A 17,865-nucleotide genomic window follows, 5' to 3' on the forward strand; every position below is an offset into this window, starting at 1 on the left:
CTATGGCCTGTAACCAGCTCATATTTTCTTTTGAAGCTTTTGTTGCAGGAGTTCTGACCTCACTGTCTTCCTCCTGTTCCATGCTTTACTCCTTTTTGTCCCCAAAATAGGAGTCTAATGTTGGAATCTTCTTTTTGCTTTGTTTTCTTTGCCTGGTCAAGTCGCCCTTCAGTCACTTGATCCCTGGGCTTTTTGCCACTGTAGGACTCTGCCACCAGACAGGGGAGCTTTCATCCTAAACGCTGGGGTTTTCTCAGCTGCCAGAGGTATTAGATGGGTGCCTTCTCTGAGCCCTCCACATCCTCTGGCAAGCTGGACACATGTCCCAGGACCTCCACCCTAGACTGCAATCCAGATCCAAGCAGGTTAAAGCAAGAGCAATTACCCCTCAGACTGGTTACTTGGTCCCCCTACACTCTGTAGTCCAGGAGCTGAAGCTGCCACGTGGTGCTGGCTGGCTGTGCCAGCATCTCAGTGGCTTCTCACCCTGGGGGCAAAAGCCACGCACTCCCACTTCCTGGGTCCCAAAGTCCAGACTACACTGACCTCTCACTTTGTCCTTCGCATCTATATGTTGATAATTCTGGAAACGGCCACAGCTGCTGCTGATCTGGAGTCCCTGTCATAGGTGGCTGGTCAGGCCTGCCCTGTGGCTAAAACCTCCGGCTCACTGGGCCTGGGCTCCACTCAAGGAGTGCTGCTCTGGCTGATTCCTACCAGCCTGCCAGGCTGTCCTCAGCAGGAGGTTAGCTTATCTGTGTCATTTTGTGGGTTCTGCAGCTCCAAAGTTTGTTCAGAGTCCCCTTTTTACATTGATTGGGGAAGGTGGAAGCCAGAGCTGCTTGGAGGTCACGCTTCTACTCCGCCATCTTCCACTGATTCTTAATATTAATATATTTCAAAAATCAGTCACCAAGAGGCATACCTTAGAGTGAGGAAGTCCTGGATTCAAATCCTGCCTCTTGTACTTATTAGCTATATGATTATGGGCAAGTCTATTAAATTTTCTGAGCTTCAAGAAACTCCCTAAGACTATAAGTTACAAATGAGTCATAATTATAGTATAAACTATATTCAGTAAAGATAGTTCCTAGACTCACAAAATCAGAGCTAGATATATTGACTCCAAGTAAAAGGCTTTTACCTCTCAACAACATAGAACATGATCCCTTCATCCCAATACCAGATGCACCCTCTTGGAGAGAGAAGTAAGTATTGAGTCATGAAGACATATGTTCAAATCCCTGGAGAAGTAACAACCTCTGTGGGTCAATCCCTTCTTCTGTAATATTTGGGCGGTTAAGCCTAATAGCCTCTAACAGCCTTCCAATTCTATGATCGTGCCTCAAAAGCAGGAATGGCAATTTTTCTTGCTTGCCATTACCATGTTCATATTTTCACTCTTGACCATCACTCAGAAGCCTTTCTTCCTTTTAGGCCCATTCCATCCATCTAGATCATTCTATCCAGATTCTTGTGGCTCCAGTCCCCAAGGCATACATCTTGCTATTTCAAGTCCAGCACCTGGTTTATGTTCTTCCCCTCTACCTTGACATATCCCTTATATCAAGGGATTTCAACAAACATGTTGTTAATTCCCTCAAACATCCTGACCTCCCAGCTTTTCAATCTCTTCAATTCTCATGTTTTCATATACTTTATCTTAGTTACTCATATTAAAGTTCATACTCTTGACTTCATTCCCTTCAAGTGTTCTACATCCATGTTCAAGAACTCAGTTCTTCTATACAACTTATAAGCATGTATAGTTCCACCTTACCCCGTACTTCACTGTTCCTAAGCGTATTCACACAGATGGGAGCTTCCACACCCCTCAGTGTTCTTCTGGGCTATTGCTCCTACTCTGGTTTCATTTTCTTCCCTTCTCATTCTTAACCAGTTCAACTGTATCCTGTCCCCTATTCCTGAATCCTTTGTTTCCTTTGCTTATGATTAGCCAAACCCCTGGATCCCACCTTCCATGTGCCTCCTCTGCTCCAACACATGTGAGATGTAACAGTCATGCAACCTTGTTAATCATTCCTCCTACAAATGCACCTTATCTCAGTTGGACTGTCAATGCCACAAGGTAAACCTCTTACACTACATGATCTCAAATGGAGAACTGGAAGGGACAATGAAGTTCATCTAGCCCAACTCCCCTATTTTACAGATCACGTCTATATGGATGATTCACAGATGCACACACACATGGAAAACAGAGGGAGAGACAGACAGACAGAGACAGGCAGAGAAAGACACAGAGACACAGAGAGAGACAGAAGAGAGACAGAGGCAGAGAGAGATGGGGGGGTGAGAGACAGAGACAGAGGCAGAGAAAGACAGAGAGAATTCTACTGTCTCTCCTGAGGTTCAGTTCTGCAACAGTCACTATCTATTGACATTTCCAACTGGATGTTCTATAGGTACATCAAGCTCAACATGTTCAAAACCATTTCTCTTCCAAATTTCCCTATTTCTATCAAGGATGCTACCATCCATTTCCAGGTTCACAACCTCAGTCACAGCTGTCTCTACTCTGATTCACCCACATACACATACTGAACGTACCAAGTCTTGTCAATTTTACCTCCATAACATCTCTTTCATTCGTTCTTCACTCTACTCCTATGGTTATTATCACTTCTCATCTAGGCTACTGACACCTCTGCCTTCCCTTCTCTAATCTATATTTTGTGCAGATATCAAAATGATATTCACAAACCACAGGTCTGATAATGTTACTTATCTGTTCAAGAAGCTCCAGTGGTTCCTTCTTGCCTGTAGAATCAAATGTGTAAATGTCTCTTCTTGGCCTGTTAGCACCTCATAACCCATCTGATCTATATTTCCATAGTCATTAAATATTATTCCGTTTCACACAATCCACAGTCTACTCAAACTGGCCTAGTTCTCCTTCCTTAAACACAACATGTCATCTCCCATTGCCATGCCTTAGCAGAGGCCTTTTCCCATGACAAGATTTTACTGCCTCTTCCCACTGGGAATTACAATCAGAGCCAGGGATTATTTTTCTGGTATTCTACTCCAAAGTAGGGAGTGGAAAATGATCACATTTCATGATCCTTTTATTTATTTATTTGTGTTGGCTTTTCCCATTTTTTACAAGCCTGCTGGCAAACAGAGACTTGCTGTTTTGTTTTATTTTGCTTTTAATGCAAACTTTAGAAATGACAGACTGTAGCCAGCTTCAGTGTATTGAACAAGGGCAAATTTAAATGATTTCATTTCAGTTTTCAGCTCTCTAAAAACACAAGATCCATGCTACTGAATGCTGGCTTCCATTCTCAAAGAAATTTGACCAGATTTTGCTGATTCTCTGCTTCCGAGACAAATCATTTATTCTGTCTGCTGAAGAAAGGAGGACTCTGGGAAATTAAATGGAAAGGCCTTGACAGGACTCGGCATTCGTTATCTTTACTGTGGCTGCAAAACAGCATGTTTGTCAGAAGCAAGGCTGAACTCTGTTGTTTCTGGTTTTCCTCCTGCCCTGCCATTCAGATGGAAACAAGAGGAGACACAAAACGTCATGTCTAAATGGCTACGGGATCAGATGACAGCTTCCACTATCTTCTAGCCCCTACTGATGAGGACAGCTCCATCAAGTTCTCCAAGATGGAGACAAGGATACAGTGGCAACCACTTCTATGCACTTTCATATGGGGGGAGGAGGACAGAGGAGGACACAGAGCAGGTCTCTTTGTCCTTTCCTTCCAGTCATTTTTGAGATGAAAATAGGAAGTGCCATAATAGGTGAAGAATCAAGGAAAGGATCTCAGAAATCAGCTGTTCAGATCACACTAGGCATCATCCCCTGTACCTGGCATCCCCATTTCCTAATCGTTGCCTCTTGAAATTCTGTGCTTTTGGCAAAGATCTACTGAAATGCTTCCTCCTCTCTGGAGCCTTCCTTGATCTCTTCCTGAAAATGAGCTTTTTAGACTCACAAAATGATAACTGATATCAAATTAGTTTTAAAATCTTGCAAAGCACTTTGCACATGTCTTTCATTTTCATCTCACAATACCACACTGAGGCAAAAACTACAGGCATTATTATCCTCATTTTAAGGGTAATCCAAAGCACAGAGCAGATAGGTGACTCACCCAGGGTCGTACAATAGATATATGTCTGAGGCAAGATTTAATCACCTGCCTTTCTGCTTTTAGGTCTCTTGCTATATCCACTATTAACTAGCTGCCTCTTCTAGCTCTCAAAAATCATCTTTCTTCTTTATGTACTTTTCTTTAGGTGATATATTATAATCCCCCTCCTCATTATACAGATGAGGAATCTGAGGGCCATAGCAGTTAAGTGATCTGTCCAAAGTCATATAGGGTGTCAATGGTAGGACATGAATCCAGGTCCTTTGCAATACAGTTTTGTAAGGATATGTCAAATCTTTCTATACTAGAATATGAATTCCATGGCAAAGTGCTAGGGATTAGGAAGATCTGAGTTCAAATCAAGTGTCAGACATTTGTGTTAGTCTGGCCAAGCTACCTAATCTCTCTGTCTCAGCTTCCTCCATTATTAGATGAGGATAATAATACCATCTACCTCCCAGGGTTGTTATGAGGACCAAAGGAGATATTTGTACTTAGCACAGGGCTTGGTTTGGTACTTAATTAATGCTTGCTTATTCCTTTCCTTCCTTCCTTTTTCTTCTTCCTCTGCATCGCATATAGTACAGGCACTTAATAAATATTTGATGAATGAATGACTGATTCTGGTATAGGTATTCCTTCATTTGACAGATGAGGAAACAGACCCAGAGCAGGAAAAAGACTTACCCAAGGTCAAATATTCAGTTGATGTTTCAGCTAGGACTACACGTTCTCCTAATGCCCCATATCCAATGCCTCTTCCACTGTATGTTGACTCCCTCTTTCACACTAATGAGGGGTGGGCCTGCTTCTCAATCAGTTATTCTTATTCACAGGACTGCATCACTGGATGTGAGAAAGGGCCCTATCTACTTCAAAACATGGCATTTCCATCATGAAAGGTTGGCCCCTAATTAAATAGCCATCATCATGAATGACATGACAACAGTCACAGTTGCTTTAATTACTCGTTCAAATGAGTGGCAAGAAATTGTACTCACCCAATAGGCTTTTCCCCTTGCTTAGCTTCTGAATCCTGTTCATTTCATTCTGGCAAGGGAGACCTAAAATATAATTTATAAGAGTCAGTTTCCAGATGGTGTGGGATATAATCTCTAATGATTGGCTTCATTTTTGACATGAAATATAGCCAATAGTACACCTGGGAATGGAATTACTCCATATGCTGGTCCTGAACAGTGAGACAAATTTGAGCCATTAGTGTTACTCATTAAAAAGAAATCCCAGCACAGTGTATTTAAAAATATTTTTTGGGGGGATAGATGGATGGTGAGACACTTTCCCCCTACTATCTCCAAAAAGGCCCAGAGCCTAATTTACTATTGGCTAACAGACTTATTTCTTGCCATCAAGAAGCATATAACCTCTTCAAGTTTCTATCAGCAGGAGAAAGAGGATCAAGGTTCCATTAGCTGGGAACAGTTAATCTAAATACTAGATCAGTTTAATAATAGAATGATGAATCCTTTGTCTCCTACCCTTTTACTATGTTTCACACGGCAAAAAGCGTGTTCTCAATATGGCTGGAGAGCAAACTCATTCAGCCCTCACGGCCTTCTAGCTTTGAAATAGGAAATTAGACACCACTATTAAGATATAGTAGGCAGCCAGAATAGCTCCTTTCTTTGATAGATTCTCCAGTGTATCATGAAACATAGACATTGGAATAACTCCTCATGTCTCTTACCTATTGAAGGGCAAGGAGTGAAAGCCTCAAATTACAACAGACCTTGTTGGAGAATATCAGCCCATAAAATACCTTCACTACACATCACCTCCGAGGGCTGAATTTACCTGCCTTTCTAAACAAACTCTTGATCCCTTAAAATTACATTGCTCCTTTCTTCTGAAAATCTGAAAGAACTCATGTAATCTACTTTTTACTTCCTCCTACAACATTCCCCTGGTGCCTTTTTTCCCCTTCTCGACACAAGAGCTCAGAAATGTTTGGTAAATTACACACATTTTTTTTTTAAGCAATTGGGGTTAAGTAACTTGCTCAAGGTTACACGGCCAGGTGTTTCTGGGTGGGTGCTAAGTGTCTGAGCCCGGGATTCGATCTCCAGGTCATCCTGACACTGGAGCCGGTGCTCTTACTCGCTGTGCTACCTGGCCGCCCCAAATTACTCACATTTTTTGACAGATGAGGAAGATGAGGATTAGCCCTCAGGTCTCAGGACTAATCAATGCCTCGGACTTTTGTCCTTCATCTTCTAACCTTGTCCATCTACTTGCAAAGAATAACTGTATGTTTATTGATATGTGCTGCCCTATGAATTATATAACCTTTTAAGTAAGCTCAGAGATTTTATAACCCACTTTTTTTGTCTACCTGCCCATGGAGAGGAAGTAGGAGGGAAACAGATAAAAACTCTGCACAAATTCACACCTGCTCATGGATTAGTCTGACAAGTGGGAAGACTATCCAAATGAGAAGATAACAATACTTTACATTTACATAATGTTTTCAAAGGACCTTGTCATCTCATGTCATTTGCCCTAACAATAATGTTATCACTCAGGTACAAAAGACATTGTTATTTTCACTTTACAGATGAGAAAACAGAGGCTCAGAGAGTCTGACTGACTTGTCCAAAGTCACACAGCTGCTATTTAGGAGCAGACCAGGGACTGAGACCCTTGATTTCTAATTTCAGGTTTGTTTGTTTTTCCCCAGTATATTATACTTAAAATGGAAATGGATTTGGAATTCAATAGCATGCACATTCTAGTAAGGAGCAATAAATTCTATATTTCTACACATTATCACACTGTCATCTAATTTCTTACTTGACATATATTATTGGTTATACATTTTATTAATTATATATTGTTAGATAGGATAGCTATATGTTGAATATATAAATTATAATTAATATATTGATGAACATATTAAATATAAATACTCCCATCCCATTAATTAAAGTCTAAATATTCCCATCCCACCCCCATGAGCATATTACCAATGTGACTAATTAGAAACTAGTGCAAATATCTGGATTCTGACCTACTCCTTACCTCCTGGCTTCTGAAAGCAATAGCACCATTCATTGTTTGAGAGTTTCCCATCTTTGAAGGAGTCACAAGAATTGAAGAGGGGTTTGAGACACGGTTCATATTTGTCAAGGTAAATGGCATTGATCTCTGAGTGGTCAAGCAAGAGATCATAGTTCATATCCAGTTTGTTGAACATCCAGCCCAGGGAGTCCTTGCAGATAGGCAGGATGCTGGTGTCAAACCCTAGGAGATGACAGAAAAATAATTCTGGAACTGGATAAAGTCTGAGGTCTCCTGAACCAGACAAAGTCCTTCACAAAATCCCTGTTTGCCTATCATTTAGAAACCTATAAAGACTAACATAACCCGGACAACTTCTGCTCCACCCCTACCCCACCACCCATCCACATTCACTTTCTCTGCTGCTTTACAACAAAGAATCTACCTCTAACCAGCACACTAGATGTCCTGCCCACTCCTCCCTGATTAAGGAGTCATAATATTATATAGATAGAGCTGGAAGGAGTCTCAGAGACCATCTAGTTAAACTATTTCATTTAAAAATCAAGAGAATGAGGTCATCCAGGACACATGAATTGTAAATATTATAGGTAAGATTTGAGTTCACATTCTCTGATTCTGGAGTCAGTGTCCTCTCTACAGCTTCAAATGGACTCATCAGTAATTGTAGCTTCAATAAACTCTTACTAAATTCAAGTATTGTGCTATAAGTACTAGTAATAAAAAGACACAAAACAAAATAGTCACCACTCTCATGGACCTTATGTTTTTTTTTATTATTTCAAAATAAAAGAGGTCTAGTGTGAAAATAATTTGTTTTGGAAGTCAGAGGACAATTTCAAATGTTCTCTTTGCTATATGACTATATGTGTAATTTTGGACAAAGCCTTTATTTAGGCGAAAGTTTTATTGTTGGGATTTTTTTTTAATGTAAACATGATCTCTAAGGTACTTTACATCTAGAGATCCTAGGTCTATCACAATTTATGCATTAGCCATAAATCAAACCTTTATAAGTCAAAACATTTTAAATTCATTAGGCAGGCCCACTGTGAGAATTTTACAGTGAATGCCTTTATAAAGAGAAGATGCCCCCTACCATTACCATGATTTATCTCTTGTATAAAATCTAGATATTCATATATTGAATTTGTTTAAAGTGGGATACCAGTTCTGTATGGGAGTACAAATTTATTGGTTAAGGGTCATTAAGTACAATTTTATGAAGGAATGAAAATTCTTCATGCTTCAATATTTTGAAGTGAGAAGGGGCTTACCGGTGGGAAACTTGTCTATTTGGCTAAGAACTAAATGGTTGAGGGAAATATTGATCTCAAGCTCACCTGGGGAAGAAATAACCCTAGACAAACATGGGACAATGGGGAAATATGATGAATGAATATCCTGATTTGCACAAGAGATAAATTACAACAGTTGGGAATAAAATTAAAATTAAATAAAATTAAAACAGTTTGGAAGCTTTTATTCTACAAAAGGAAAATCCATGAATCATGACTCCTCTAGTAAGTACATTTTAAATAAATATGGGATGTCAGAATTGGCAAAGATCTTACTGATCTTATAATCCAATCCACTCATTTTATAAAGTAGGAAGCTGAGGTCCAGAGAGGGTAATTAGTTTGCCCTTGTTTCTGTCATGTCCTTACTTTCCAGATACAAGAGCCAGATCAACCCCGATAAAGTTATCTTTTATTCATATGCAACTTAAACCAGTGTTTGGGCACTGTCCCTTTGATGGTAGTGCTGAAGGCATAAAACACTGTTGCTGGGGAGGCAGATGCATCCCTTGAGGTTTCTAAGTTGCATGCATTAGGGCTAATGCCAAAAGAGTGTCCAAACTAAGTCTAGCCCTAATATGGTTAGCCCCCAGGAGCAGAGGGCCACCAGGAAGCCTAAAGAAGAGGTGTACCCCATTCAGGCTGGAAAAATGGAAGAAGTTTAAGTTTCCATGATAATCAAGCATATTGTGATCGGGTCTACAAGTGGTCACTGCACGCTCAGCCCTGGCACTTTCAGAAGAGGTACTTCTGGCCTGCATAAGATAGTGGTATCAAGTCTCAAAACTCAAAAACAAACAAACAAACAAAAAACTCCAACCCACAATGTTTTGATCCCCTGTATAGACTAAATGTCAAGAACTTGTGATCAATTAATGATTACATCAATGTGAGAATATCTTCCAATCACTGGGGATGGATAGAAAACTACCAATAACTTAGAGTCTTCGAGAATTGCCTAAGGCTCAGAAAGGTTAAGTGACCTTCCTTTATGTTGTCACATAAATAGCAAGTGTCAGAGGTGGGAATGAATCCCAAGTCATCCTGATTCTTCAGGACTCCACTATGCCTCACTACTCAAAATGTGTCTCATAATTCACTGGTGTCAAGCTCCAATATAAATGGATCTCTGTGGGCTGCTAATTGGCTTAGAAAACTACAAATTAATGTTATCTGTGTTGTATTTTATTTATTCATTTCATTAAACACTGACCAATTGCATTTTAATCTGGTTCAAGCCATACTTGGGAGTTTGCCACCTATTTGTCTGAATTTGACACTTCTGACACCGATTATAACCACTTTAAAAGAAAAAAAAACTTTGCTAAATATTATGTGTATTTAGTTTGCCTAGATACATCTTACAGAAGTTGTAGTTGAAATCTAAGATGCTCATACATCTCTCAGAAAGGAAAGGACTATAAAAATCCTAAGCAATTATCCATATTTTGGGTAGGGTGCTGCCTTTAGATTTCTGAGCCTGGTGTTCTCTCCTCAGGAGCAGAGAGATCAGTGCTGAGTATCAATCACCTCCATCCTGAATCAAGACTAATCATTCCATAATACAGTCAATTTTTCAAGGTCACCATTCAATAGGTTCCAGATTCTCAGATTGGCCCTATCCCTACAGCTAGCCCCAGGAAGCTCTGTAATGGAGAAGAGAGAAAGCTTTAACACATCAGATAATATCAGGGAAAGATTCCTAGATGAAAAGGATATAGAGGGCTCAATAACTATATGAGAAGAAAATATGACCTATAATTTCATAAAGGGTAAAAGTCAACAAGGAGAATGGATCTGATTCCCTCCAAGAAAGAAGAATTGCTTGCTAGAGGAGAAATGATGGGAACCCTGTGGAGAAATGACCACTCCCTTCTAGAATTAGTGATGCAGGAGAGGAAAGCAAAGCATAATGTGACATGTACTCTAGATTTTGGGAACCCTCATAAATGAAATTCTGAAGAACCAAAGGAAAACAATGTCAATGGAGGTAAAAATGTGAATTATTGAAAGCAAATGAGGTGAATGCCCAGAGAACTCAATAATCAACTTAGATTTTAAAAAGCTAAGTACATGTTACAGAAGCAAGAGAAAGTAATAGGAGATATTAATAATGTATTACAGAATTATATAACTATAAAATAATAGAGAATAAGAGCATGGCTCAGTCCTGAGAAAATAGTGTTAGTATGAAAACTGAGAACAAAGAGCTGTGGTTGAGGGAACCTGACAAAAAGGGGTTAATTTGTTTTCCTAGCTATTTTGTGGGAAACACAATCAGAGAAGGGATAGCACTGCTTCTGAGGGAGGATGGAGTGATGGAAAATGACCACAGAGTGGAGAAAGAAATGTTTAATTCTTAATCTCGCTTCTTTTTTCTCTGACAATGAGAATAAATTGTACTAAAAATGAACAAAAATTCCTAACAGGATATGCCCTGATATCAAAGATGAACAAACAAACAAACAAGCGAGCCATTGAGAAGACCAAGCTAGCCACCTTTGGTGAATTCAACTCACCTGGTCCATAAGAAGCACATCCTTTTATATGAAAAGTACAAGAACATGTGATTGCTGAACCACTGTCAGTGAGATTTTTAAAGAATATAGAGAACACAAGAGGAAACATAGAGCTGAAAAAGGGCAAACATTATGCTGATTAAAAAAAAAGATTTGAGAAAAAATCAGAAAAAGGCTAGTGACCTTAATTGTGATGGATTTCTCATGAAATTCAAGAATGGCTCATTAGAGAGATGTTTGGTGAGCATAATGGAAAAAAGGCAATGATTGCAAAGAGTCAACATGGCTTTATCAAGAACATGTCATAGCAGACTAAATTAAATCCTTTTTGTGACAGCTTTACCGAACAAATAGATGAGAAGAATGATGTAGGTATAATTGGCTTACATTTAGCAAAGTATGTCATACTCTCTTTGTGAAAAGATGGGAGACGTGCAAATTAGATGACCAAAAGATCATAGATATGTCACTGAAAGGGACCTCAGAAGTCACCCAGTCCAATCCTCTCATTCTACAGAGGAATAAACTGAAGTCCAAGGAAGGTAAGGGATTTGATCATTACAATTAGATGACTTCAAGAGATGGTTGAATGGCCAGACTCAAAAAGTAGTTGCTGATGGTTTCAATTTTAACTTGATAAGAAGTCTGCAGTGGAGTGCCCTCGGTGTCTATGCTTCACCTTGTGACACTTAATATTTTTATCAATAACTTGGATAAATGATATGCTTGTCAGATTTGCAGATGGCACAAAGCTGGGAAGGATAGCTAAGGCACCATAAAACAGATACTGGATCCAAAAAAAGATATAGGCTGGAATTTTGATTTAAATCTACTAAGATGAAATTGAATTGTGAAAATTTAAAGTCTGAAAAAATCAACTTCTTATGTACCAGAAGAGAGAGACGTAGCTAGCATTTTATCTGAAAAAGATCATGGGTGTGTGTGTGTGTGGGGGGGGGGGTCCTTAGTGGACAATACATTCAATATGAATCAGCTGTGTCATGTGGAAGCCAAAAAAGGTAAGGTAACCTTGACCTATACTAAGAGGCAGAACTCCCAGGAATAAGGAGGATATATTATGCAATGGTCAGTGGACTTCTCGAGTATTGTATTCAGTTCTGGGTGCCATAGTTTAAGAAAGAAAGAAACAATCAGTAAACTAGAGAGTGTTCAGAAAAAGGCAAGTAGGATGGCAAAAGGCCTCAAGTTCACGTGATGTAAGAATTGGTTGAAGGAAGCAGTGCTTTTTAGCTTGGAGAAGAGAAAGCTGTCTTCAAGTATTTGAAAGGCTGTCATATGGAAGAGGAATTATACTTACTCTGTTTGGATCCAGAAGACAGTACAAATAGTGAGGAGAACAGTAAGTGGCAAGGAGGCTTATCCGGGCCTAGTGTCAGGGAGATCTTCCTTAGTAGCAGGGCTGTCCCCAAGTGGAATGGGCTGCCTCAAAAGGTTTTGGATACCCCTTCATTGGTGATCTCCAAGTAAGGACTGGAGAGCCACTTATCAGGTATGTAAAAGGGATTGTTAATAATTGTTGAAAGCATGGCTACCAAAGAGATATGAGAAGACATCTCTCCTCATTCATTTGCAAAGGTGGAAAGTATACAGGTGAAAAATTTTTCAAATTTCAGATTTTTAAATGTATTGATTGATTTTAGTGAGTTTTTTTTTTCATCTTTACCTTTTTTAAAAAAAAAGATGATTTAGGAGGGAGGGAGAAGGATACAGGAAGAAATCAAGGGAATGTAAAAACAAAAAAAAATCAATAAATATATATTTAAAAAATAAATGCTAGTTGATTTATAGACTATTGTTTTACTTAGTGATTAGTATGTGCTTGTAGTTTAACACTTGGTGCTGCCAATGAGCCTTTCTCTTGTATGCTCTTCTGATTTGAGACTTCAAATGGACTATTATCTTGGAGATCAGATTGAACAATTTGACTCCACAAACGTTAATTGCTTACTATGTTTAAGGCACTAGAGGTACAAAGACAAAAATTAAACAGGTTCTTCTTTTAAGGAGCTTACATTCCACTGGAATAATCACTTAACAGATAATCAATCAATGACATTGCCATGTGTATTAAAATTCCTAGGAAATGTCAATCCAATGTTTGAGAGAACAGATGGACACTAACCCAAAGCAGGGTTAGGCTTGCAGAGAATGGAACGGAGGGCAAAGAGATCAAGTATTTGTACTGTCGAAAGGCTTTTAGCAGTTACAGCAGGAGGGGCTGCCAAAGCAAGAAGCCTGAGTATCCTCCTTTCAGCTGGCTTCCAGAGAATGAAAAAAATAGCAAAATTCAGCATCCCAGAAATACTCTTCTGAGAACTTATGTACTTTTAAGAAGTATATACGTTTGAAGACTTCACTTAAAACTTCACTTTCCATGGGCCTTAGAAGCTACCATAAGAAAATCATTCCTTTTTTCTCCTTTCATATTAATTGCCTCAGGGCATTAAAACATATAATAATATAATTAGGACATTATATAATAACAACAACATTTTTAAATGCCTTTTCAGGGAATCAATTTGATCCTCAGTCAAGGAGCAAGCCTCCAACCTTTGAAGGTTGTCTAAAGAAAAGAATATACTTTTGTGGTATTGGGCTAAGAGGAATAGCTAGCTTAGCTTAGCACATCAATCTGACCTTTGTTGAAAGGCAGTTCAAAAAGGCCAAAGGGGCTGGCTGCCCCTAGCATCCTGAGCAGAAGTTCCTTTCAGATGGGAAAGGAATTAATTGCCCATAAATCCTGAGGGACGGCTGTGAAATAACTCTTTTGAGAACAGCTGCTCCTTTCATCTGTCCTGCTGATGCCCAGCTGGTCTGGACACATATTGGATACCTAGCTTTTGAAGGGCAAACACCATCTCTCTCAGGAATACAACATCTTGATGCACTGTAAAAATTCTTAAATCATCCTTTTCCCATGGCTGTCTCTGGAGCAGAGAATAATCCAAGACCAATGAAGTACTTTCTCATGAAGAAGAGGATAAGATATTTGAGTGTGAGACCCAGCACTTGGTCAGTGGTTAATACCCATCTGTCTGTTGGTACTTACTGTCTGGTCTGTAATGGTACTTATTGCAATGGCACTTACATTCTGGTCCTTTATACTGGCTGGCTTAGCTAATGATTACATATTATGGCACGTTTGTGGGTGACAACTGTTTTAATTTTACAAGTCTTTGTAACCCTAGCACCTCCTTGACATATAGTAGGGACTTAATACGTGTTTGTGCATCATCCTTTTTGTCTGTTGCTCTCTTGGGGTTTCCTATGAATCTTGTCTTCCCAACTGGACAAGAGACAAGGCATCGTCTTTTTCTTATGCTTGTCCTGGCAAAGTGAATAAAGACTAGGCTACAGTCACACATTCAGGTCATGTGACCTTTACATAACCTCTCAATGCTTCAGGGAGCTCTGTCAAATGTGTTGTTGCTGATTTGTTTTAATCATGTCTGACTCTTTGTGACTCCATCTGGGGGTTTTCTTGGCAAAGATACTGGCGTGGTTTGCCACTGCCTTATCGAGCTCATTTTACAGATGAGAAAACTGAGGTGAACAGAGTTAAGTGCCTTCCCAGGATCACACAGCTAATAAGTGTTTGAGGACAGATCTGAACTCATGAAGATGAGTCTTCCTGATTCAGGGCTCTATTCTCTGTACTATGTAGTGGCCCTACTTGTTTTTGAATCATTTCAGTCATGTCCGATTCAAATGTCAAATGGCAAAACAGGTAAAGATCTGCATTAGTAGAAGGAATTTCCACATCAGGGGTTCCTTATGCAAATGAAATCTGTTTTTGCCTCTCTTTGTACAATGTTTAACACATTGTCTCATACATAGGAATAGCTTAATAAATGTTTGTTGATTGAAATCAGAGGCCCAGTTTTTTTTAAAACAACACTAATAAGAGCTTGCAAATTTTAAGTTCACTACAGTTATTCTAAAAATCCTTGTTAACCTGAACTGAAAGACTGTGAGCAAGTAAATCTCATGTCACATACATACAATTTTTCTAAGGCTTCCCAAGTTCTCATTTTTCAGAAAGTCAGTTTTATACCTTATACTAAATCCATATCTATTCTCTTCTTAATTTGATTAATCCTGGGTTTCTTTGATGCCATGTCACCCATAATTTCCATTTTGAAAGTCTAAAATCATCTTCCTGACTGTGAAATCTCATCTACAATGCCCTACTAAGCAATGAGACAAATGTAGGCTTTATAATAGAAAAATATACTAACAATCTGAGCTATTCAAAAGACGGATTTCCCCTCACCAAAGGTCTTTAAAATAATGGCTGGATAGGATGGCCATCTGCTGGGTTTGTTGTAGCAAGGACTCTTTTTCAGGTATGAGTTAGAGGAGATGGAACTAAGCTATGGAACTCTATGATGCTGACAGCCAAAATACTTCCATGGAGTTTTTGTAGGGTCCCCTTCTGGAGGTGCATGCTTCAAAGCTTTTTAGTTGCCTCCCAAACTGTTTCACATTCATCTCTAACATGATTCATCTATCCATTTATCTATGCATTCATTGGAGTAGATACAATGTTCAGATAAAGAACTATTCTTGCTCTCATGGAAGTTATACAGTCTAATAGAGGAAGAACATACTCACATATAAAATTGTAATGCACAGTGCCCCATAATATCACACCTGAAGTACATTAAGGGAAGTAAGGGTCAAGGGTAAAGGCTGTCACCAAGTTGGGGGATTAAGAATAATTTTCATGGGGGAGGCAGCATTTGAGTTAGTCCTTAAAAGATACACAGGCATTCATCAGGTAAAGAGGGAAGAGAGGGCATAACTGAAATAAGGCAAAGTGTAAGCAAATATAGAAAGGACTATTCCGTGGGCAAAGAATAGCTCAGAGTTCTGATATGGCATAGGTATATGGAAGCAATTACAAGATAATTCTAGAAGGTTATTTTATGCTATCTTATCACTATCCTTGGCACACTTTTTTCCTAGTTGTCACTAAGAACTCCGTATTTTCTGGGGTAGCTCAATGGCACAGATGATTGAGTATTGGCATTGGAGTCACGAGGACCTGAATTTGGGTCCTATCTCAGACACTTATTAGTTGTATGACTCCAGGCTGGTCACTTAACCTCTTTCTGCCTAAAATGTACCTTACCAGGGTGGTTGTAAAGATCAAATTAAATGAGAGAGTTGATTTTTGAAAAAACATGGAAAGACTTGTATGAAATAATGAAAAGTGAAGAGAACAGAATGTTGTAAAGTAACAGCGAAACTGTTCAAAGAATAATTGTGAACAACCAAGTTATTCTGATTGCTATACTCAGATAAAATGTAAAGGACCTATGAAGGAAGATGCTACCTACCTCCAGAGAAAGAACTGATAAACAGAAGTATGCATAGTTTTAGGTTTTACATATATTTATAAATCTGAATCAAATGGTGACTTTCTTTAGTGTGGGGTGTGAAGGAAGGAAAGGTGACAATTTGGGATTTAAAAAGTAACAAAAAAAGAAAGAAAAAATCAAATGAGATTACATATGTAAAATACTTATACTTTAAATCACCATATGAATATAGACTATTTTCATTATCTGCAAAATTCTGCCTTAGTCATTAGAGGTTGACATCCTGATGCTCTACCCCTCTTTTCTTCTTCATGACCAGCACCTTATTCCACACTTTCCAATATGATTTTAGTCTGGATAAACTCAATGGAGGTAAACTCTGTGGGTGTGTGCTTCACAAACTCTATTTCATGTCTAGCACTGAAATGGCTTGTCTCCTGTTTCATTTGGAGGCATGGTATTGTTGGGGCCACGTTGTAAGATCAGCCCTTGCCAGACCCCAAAGTCCAGGCCAGAGCTAGCCCTTCAATGATATCAAGTTGATAAAGCGTGTCTTTGGGGATCTTCCACATTCCCTATCAGTCTCAGAGAAAACCCAAAAAAGGTGTGGGCTGATCGTGTTTTGTTTTGTTTTTTGCTTTTTGGTGGACAATTGGGGTTAAGTGACTTGCCCAAGGTCACACGGTTAGTTTTTATGATAAGTGTCTGAGGCCGGATTTGAACTCAGGTCCTCCTGACTCCAGGGCCGGTGCTCTAGTCACTGTGCCACCTAGCCGCCCCTAATAGTGTTTTAATGTATCACTCTATTCAGAATACGTCAATTTAATACAAAGACTCCAATGCAAGTCCTCTTTTCACTATGCCTTTATCAGTATTACATTAAAATATTTCATAGTTTCCCTGTGACATGGCTCAGAGGTATTACAATATTTATTTTTTAGATTAAGGTCCAGTTCTGTGGCACCTATTCCTGCTGAAAAAAAAAATCTCTATTCTTACTACTTTGTGCTGGGTCTGAGCTAGTGGGCTTGATGACATGATTAGCATCCTCATGAAGAGTTCCAAACCAGTCTTTCAGCCGGGAAGCAAGATTCCTCAACTCCTTGTCTGTACAGCCTAGAGAGAAATACAAAGAAGAGGCTGATTATTAAATTGTTCATATCCTTTGGCCCACTCCTGGGAATATCCTCTGAAGAGATCAAAAACAGAAATTTTCCACATGAGTGATCTTAGACAAGTCACTTAAAATCTCCAGGCCTCACGTTCCTCATCTTTTATACAATGACCCTTCCAGATATAAAATCTAATTGTGTTGTTGGAAGCAATGGCTATGAGAAATTCAGAGCAACATGGGGACACTGATATGAAATGATACACAGTCAAGGAAGCAGAACCAGGACTACAATACACAGAATGACTTTAATAATGTAAATTAAAAGCAACAGCAAAAAGAAAGGTGAATTCTGATTAACTACGACTAATCTTGGGCCTGAAGGACAAAGGATGAAACATGTTTCCCTCTTGTCACCAAAGAGAT

General features: G+C 39.1%; 1 protein-coding gene across 1 annotated transcript in view; it reads right to left on the reverse strand.

Annotated features, from left to right (window-relative positions):
* Positions 1 to 17,865, reverse strand: part of SPOCK1 (SPARC (osteonectin), cwcv and kazal like domains proteoglycan 1) — an 875,982-nt gene that overhangs the window by 11,622 nt on the left and 846,495 nt on the right. Inside the window, exons 7-9 of the mRNA XM_069091897.1 lie at positions 17,328 to 17,444; positions 7,167 to 7,388; positions 5,129 to 5,191 (exon numbers count right to left, since the gene is read on the reverse strand). Of these exons, the coding sequence (XP_068947998.1) occupies positions 5,129 to 5,191; positions 7,167 to 7,388; positions 17,328 to 17,444 (402 nt within the window). The remainder of the gene's footprint in view (positions 1 to 5,128; positions 5,192 to 7,166; positions 7,389 to 17,327; positions 17,445 to 17,865) is intronic.

The sequence above is a fragment of the Petaurus breviceps genome, unplaced genomic scaffold, assembly GCF_028583685.1.
Source record: "Petaurus breviceps papuanus isolate PSGF00001 unplaced genomic scaffold, PetGlider_PUasm1.0 189, whole genome shotgun sequence".
NCBI lineage: Eukaryota > Metazoa > Chordata > Mammalia > Diprotodontia > Petauridae > Petaurus > Petaurus breviceps.